Source organism: the organism of the source record quoted next, unplaced genomic scaffold (assembly GCF_019419815.1).
Source record: "Pyrus x bretschneideri cultivar Hongxiangsu unplaced genomic scaffold, Pyrus_bretschneideri_v1 Contig37, whole genome shotgun sequence".
In the NCBI taxonomy this organism is placed as follows: Eukaryota; Viridiplantae; Streptophyta; class Magnoliopsida; order Rosales; family Rosaceae; genus Pyrus; species Pyrus x bretschneideri.
In genome coordinates, this window is record NW_025999690.1 from 325,638 (window position 1) to 331,759 (window position 6,122).

The following is a 6,122-nucleotide window of genomic DNA, read 5'->3' on the forward strand; positions in this document are numbered from 1 at the left end:
GTCATTGTCTATGTGGGCGCCACATCATCAATTAACGGGAGACTTAACAGCCAGACTAACGGATGTATGAGATTGTCCTAATATTAACACTTTAGGTATGACTCTGGGACAAAAAAAACTTCACGTACTAAATGTTGAAAACCACGAAATTTGAGAGTAGTAAACAGGAATTTACCCAAAAATAAGGGATAAAAGGGGATTAAAAAAAAAAAAGGAGAGAATCCTAATCCATTTAGACCATCTCCAATGGTGGACTAAAACCTAAAATTTCCCTTCCTCCCCCCCTCCCCCCACCCCCCAAAAAAATCCACTCCAACCCATGACCTAAAATTAACCTAAAACCTAAAACCCAAATGGAGGGCAAATATCGGCCCAATTTTAGGTCATAAGACCATCTTCAATGGTGGCTTAAAACCTAAAAATATTTAGCCTAAAAAATATAGGTTTTAGCCCATAAACAGCTTTTTTGCTCCAACTCTTATGGCCTAAAATTTTAGCCCGAGATTATCAAAGAATGAATTAAGGCTTTTTTTTTTAAATTAACTTTTAAAAAAAAAATTATGTAGACTATCTTAAATTAATTATATGAACATTTTAACCTAAAAATATTTAAATTCCGATAAATTTTGAAAAATTACTAAATCAATTCATGAAAATCATGATAAACCACATAAACTTAATACAAACGACATTTAATAAATCACATAAACTTAATACAAATGACAATTAATAAACCACATAAACTTAAAAAAAAAACAAAAGACAATTAATAAACCACATAAATTTAATACAATCGAAAACTCATAAACTGAATAACAATATCCACCATCTTGACTAGATGTAGTTGATTATTGTTAGCATACAGACTGTTATCTTCTATATAAGCTTCTTTAAATCAACAATCAATGGAGCTGGAGATTAAGAATTTAAGAGAGAGAAAGAGAGATTTTAGAGAGAGAGAGTTAGAGCTTGAAGAAGAAGCAAATGAGGTGATTACTTTCATTCACAAGCACACTGTCCACATGTAACCTTTGGAAATAGAATATTTCTTCATTACATCATTCAAATCTAGCCCTTCATTCATCTACCCTATAAGGTAATGACACATGGCATAAACTATCACTTACTCTAAGATTACATCTTAGCTACACACTTGGACTGTGATCCAAGGGCTACCATTTAAACTGAGTTCTACTCTAAGTTCTTATAACATTGCAGCATATACACTTATAAACTAGAAAAATACAAATGAACAAACTAATCTTTGGTTTTTTTTTTTTTTTTAACTCGTAAATGAGAAGTTTTGAATTTGATATAGCGGTACAAACAAACAAACGAACAAACTAGAAAAATACAAACGAACAAACTATATAGGGTAAATTACAGTTTCATACCTCAGGTTTGGAGTCTATTTCAATTCCTTACAACATTTTCAAAACATTTTACTTTCCTACCGTAAGTACTATTTTATTTCAAAATAATACATCCGTTATATTTTCCATCCATTGATCTGTTAAGTGCTGACGTGGCTGCCACATATATGCCACATGGCTGCCAAACTAAACCCACCCAGACCATGAACCCCCCCACGTCGCGACGCACCTGCCTTCCATCCCCCCCCCCCCCCCCCCGACCTCCATATTTTTGAGGTTTTCAATGCGGGTAAGCTTCGAAAATACTTTGAGATGGGGAGTTTGAGCTTGAGATGATTGTTGGACTAATTTTGTGGTAGATCCACCTAATCTTGGGTGGGATTTTTTGGGGTGGGTAATGGGGGATTTTTGGGAGGGGTGATGGGGGATGGAAGAAGGGGGTGACCCAGGTGGGATTTTGGGATAGGTGATGATGGATGGGAGAAGGGGGATGAGAGAAGGGGGTGGGTCAGGGAAGACGATTTTTGGTTTTTTTTTTTTTTTCCTCCTTGTCTTCTTCTTTTTATTCTTCATCTAGGTTGTAGGTTTTTGGCGTTGGGGTGGGGAGGGGGGGGGGACGAATTGGGTTTGGCCTTTTTTTTTTTTTTTTTTTCTCTCCTTCTTCTTCTTCGTCTTGTTCTTGTTGTTGTTGCAGGTTTTGGGAGGTGGGGGTGGTTGCGGGGAGATGGGATGGGATGGGTTTCAATTTTTTTTTTTTTGTTTTTTCTTCTTCTTCTCCCTCCTCCTCTTCTTCTTCTTCTTCTTGCAGGTTTAGGGATGTAGGGGGTGCAGGTTTAGGGATGAGTTTCAAATATTATTATTATTATTATTATTTTAATAAAATTCAGGTTTTTAAAAAGAAATTAAAAAATATTTTTTTTACCACGTAACAGAGATTTGGCAATCACATGACATATATGTAGCAGTCACATCAACACTTAACTGATCAATTGATGGAAAATGTAACGAAAATATTATTTTGAAACAAAATAATGTTTAAGATATGAAAATAAAATGTTTTGGAGATATTCTAAAAAATTGAAACCGCCCTATGAAAATGTAATTTACCCAACTATATAAGTATAAGTTGCCCTGTTACGAATTTTCTATTAGCAGTAGAAACAAACAAACGAACAAACTAGAAAGCAAAATGCGATGGCGGCAATGAGATCCGGTGGGAGCCTGGCGTTGATCACTCGCTCCATGGAGTCGTCTCGGGGAGCCACTCGCTACTTGAGCGCAGGCAAAGGCAAAATCCTCAGCGAGGAGGAGCGCGCCGCCGAGAATGTCTACATCCAGGTACGCAACCCCAAGCTCTCTCTCCTCTCTTTTAATTTTTTTTTTTTTTTTCAAAACTTTGTTTTATAATACTAATTTTTCAATCAGATTTGAATCTGTGTTTACGTTATTATTATGTTTTGTCCGATCAGAAATGATATTTTGAATTTATTGAATTACTGTGATCGAATCAACTTGTTCTGTTTTTTTTTTTTTTTTTTTTTTTTTTGTTGTGAAGAGAAAGGAGAGGGAGAGATTGGAGAAGCAGAAGGCTGAGAAGGAAAAGGCCGAGAAAGCGAAAGAAAATGCTGATAAGGTACGGATTAATTCTTTATTGAGGATATGTGGATTTTGCACTGAATGAGACTGGCACAAATTTACAGAGATCTGTGATTTCTTGCGGTGTCTGCGTAATTACGAGATAGTTGAAAACTGTTGTTGCGTAATTACAAGAAATCTGTGGTTTCTTGCTGTATGTCGTAGTGAATTGTGCATTTTAGTAAGCAAGAACGCGCACACATATAAAAATGACATTTGGAAAGTGTTCAATTACAGAAAGTGAGGCGTAGCTTCGCGATGTTTGATCACTCGAGTTAGTGTTACAATATAATGTACTCGGACATTACTGGAGGAAAGGACACGGTATTGAGTAAATGCATAATAAGAGAGAGTTCCGTCTGAGTGATCAAAATGATGAGGTTGAGATTGGAGGACTGGCAATAATTTATGCCGGCTTGAGGTTTAATTGAATAGTATCACCTGGTTGTCTAGAATAGACTGACTAGCTTATCAAGCTTTTCAATGTTGTCTTATTTTTGGTCTCCTTGGCCCATTGGCACGGATGACCATGACCTACATTTCACCTGCTTAATTAGCCTTCACATCACAGTTTTGTCAATCTGTTTTTCTTAACCAACTTTGAGACTTAGGCTTACTAGTGAGAACGTCTATACTTATCGTTGAGTTTTCCTGCAATCTGATCTTAGAATGTCATTATTGAGGTACATGGCATCCATTAGGGAAAGCTACATTTTTCTCTGCATCTAGTTGCTTATTTATGAATGGGTTCAGTCACTTAAAAAAGAATAATAAAAAGAAAGATAGATTGCAGCTCCTTCAACAAGCGCTTTCGATACCTTCAAATTGGTTGCTTATTCTAGATGAATGAGAGAGAATTGCTGGCTCTTGGGTTCTATGTTAGTCTTACATATGACCTCAAGGGTAAAAAGTTACAGAACATAGGTTTATAGTGAAAAGTCTGCATTTTTTTGAAAACTAGATCATTTGTTTTCTTACAAAGTGTAGAGTATCCTGGGGAGACAGCCCTTTGCATAAACCTATGTGGCCTGTTTGATGGCCTAGCGATTCTGCTTGAATACTAACAAATTATACCACGTGTCCTTTTCACTTGATGCGGTAGAATATTTTGTTGTTGCATCTATCACGAAATTTTAACCCAAATGCTAGAGTAGAATGCATTTGTTTTTTAAAATAGAGATGTATGCATGTAATATCATTTACGGTTACTTTTATGTATGGGCCATGCTATAATGAGGTTTCTCTGATACATATGAGATAAACTGTTACGTATGAGTTCATATAATACTTTTTTTACTCATGCATCTTCTTTAAGTTTGTCATGAATATGGAGCATTTTAAAATCTGCCTTGATGATGTCTTGTTCTCCAGTTCTTGTTTTCGGGGAAGCTTTTGTTCAATTCTTGCATTGAATCTGCAGTGACGAAGTCTTGGAACGAGTCTGTTATGTTTTCTTGTCCTTGACTCCCTTTACAATTGGTGAAGACGATAGCGTATCTGTTGGATTGATTGTGTATCACCTAATGTTAAAGTCTGTGTAATGTAATTGAAGTTTCATTTTCCCCATTTCAACTGAAGAATATCTTCTAATTCATAATATGTTACTTCAACCAGATACTTGTGCTTCCAATTTTAATCGGTTATTACTTCTAAGACATTCTTCCTACAGTATGACTGGATTTCATTCATTATTTCAATTCCACATATAACGGTCATTTCTCTTTTGCAGAAGGCTGATGGAAGCTGAAATGGTGATTGGCACTTTGGCAGTACTTGACAAACTTTTCCTTTGGATGTAATCATGAATAATAACACTGTATATAACTTATGTGAGAATCGCTCTGCGTTGAGTATCGGTGTTCTTCGTGGCATCTTTTCTTAAACATTAATGGGATAACTTGGATTTTTTATGATCTTCTTGTCTTTTATGTGATTGTTTTTACTCAGTTCCATTGAGTCTGTTGAGAGAGTCATTTTCTGCTCGTATCGTGTTCGTGGCTTACTTTGGTTCATAAAGTTCCACATTTATGATGAAGCTTACATATGTTATGCTGCGGGTAACGGAAATACGATCCTCCAGATGATCCTCCAGATTGTGTGAAAATTGTGTAAAAATTGTGTGAAAATTGCATTATTCTAACTTAGAACCTGCCACTCTTGTTCCTTAAAGACTTTAAAAGTAAAAGTACCCCACCATTTAGACAACCATTTTTCTAATTTTTACTTTCTTTTGCTAATTTTAAATGAATGTCTCACTCCATAACTTTAAGACCGTTCTTCAAATCAACGTAACACATTATTCAAGATCTTTTTATATATAAATAGTTGATTTTAAATGAATGTCTCACTCCATAACTTTAAGACCGTTCTTCAAATCAACGTAACACATCAATCAGGATCCTCTTATATGTAAATAGTTGATTTTCAAACTCGTTAAAATTTGATTAGTTCAACTTTCTCATCTTTGAAAATTTCTATGCAAGAATAATCCTCCAGATGCCAAAAACTCTTTTGGTACAGCCAACTGATACGACAGTCTTTATTCCTAACTTATATTGTATGTGTGTTGACCGTGGGGTATCCTAGATCCATGAAGTTTCTTCGTGGCATCTTTTCTTAAACATTAATGGGATAACTTGGATTTTTTATGATCTTCTTGTCTTTTATGTGATTGCTTTTACTCAGTTCCATTGACTCTGTTGAGGGAGTCATTTTCTGCTCGTATCGTGTTCGTGGTTACTTTGGTTCATAAGGTTCCACATTTATGATGAAGCTTACATATGTTATGCTGCGGGTAACGGAAATATGATCCTCCAGATTGTGTGAAAATTGTGTGAAAATTGCATTATTCCAACTTAGAACCTACCACTCTTGTTCCTTTAAGACTTTAAAAGTAAAAGTGCCCCACCATTTAGACAACCCTTTTTCTAATTTTTACATTCTTTTGCTAATTTTAAATGAATGTCTCACTCCATAACTTTAAGACCGTTCTTCAAATCAACGTAACACATTATTCAAGATCTTTTTATATATAAATAGTTGATTTTAAATGAATGTCTCACTCCATAACTTCAAGACCGTTCTTCAAATCAACGTAACACATCAATCAGGATC

The 6,122-nt window shown here is 35.3% G+C and overlaps 1 protein-coding gene across 4 annotated transcripts; it reads left to right on the top strand.

Annotated features, from left to right (window-relative positions):
- The first annotated feature begins 2,513 nt into the window (after positions 1-2,513).
- Positions 2,514-4,918, top strand: LOC125468026 (uncharacterized protein At2g27730, mitochondrial-like). Of its 4 annotated transcripts, none has more exons than XM_048563963.1 (3): positions 2,514-2,711; positions 2,929-3,006; positions 4,380-4,616. In XM_048563963.1, exons 1-3 carry the CDS (start codon positions 2,568-2,570, stop codon positions 4,470-4,472), a joined length of 315 nt encoding a protein of 104 aa, XP_048419920.1. In that variant the 5' UTR covers positions 2,514-2,567; the 3' UTR covers positions 4,473-4,616. The 4 variants fall into 4 exon arrangements, with proteins under 4 accessions (XP_048419920.1, XP_048419922.1, XP_048419921.1 ...); XM_048563965.1 differs by lacking the exon at positions 4,380-4,616 and adding an exon at positions 4,741-4,918 and having other exon boundaries at positions 2,515-2,711; XM_048563964.1 differs by lacking the exon at positions 4,380-4,616 and adding an exon at positions 4,738-4,918 and having other exon boundaries at positions 2,516-2,711.
- The last annotated feature ends 1,204 nt before the right edge of the window (positions 4,919-6,122 follow it).

What these genes read in the sequence shown, in the direction of transcription:
- LOC125468026 (XM_048563963.1), top strand. Translation starts at nt 2,568, where the DNA reads ATGGCGGCAATGAGATCCGGTGGGAGCCTGGCGTTGATCACTCGCTCC. An exon ending in CCGAGAATGTCTACATCCAG is followed by an intron (nt 2,712 to 2,928) that starts GTACGCAACCCC and finishes TTTGTTGTGAAG; the next exon opens with AGAAAGGAGAGGGAGAGATT. An exon ending in CGAAAGAAAATGCTGATAAG is followed by an intron (nt 3,007 to 4,379) that starts GTACGGATTAAT and finishes CTTGTTCTCCAG; the next exon opens with TTCTTGTTTTCGGGGAAGCT.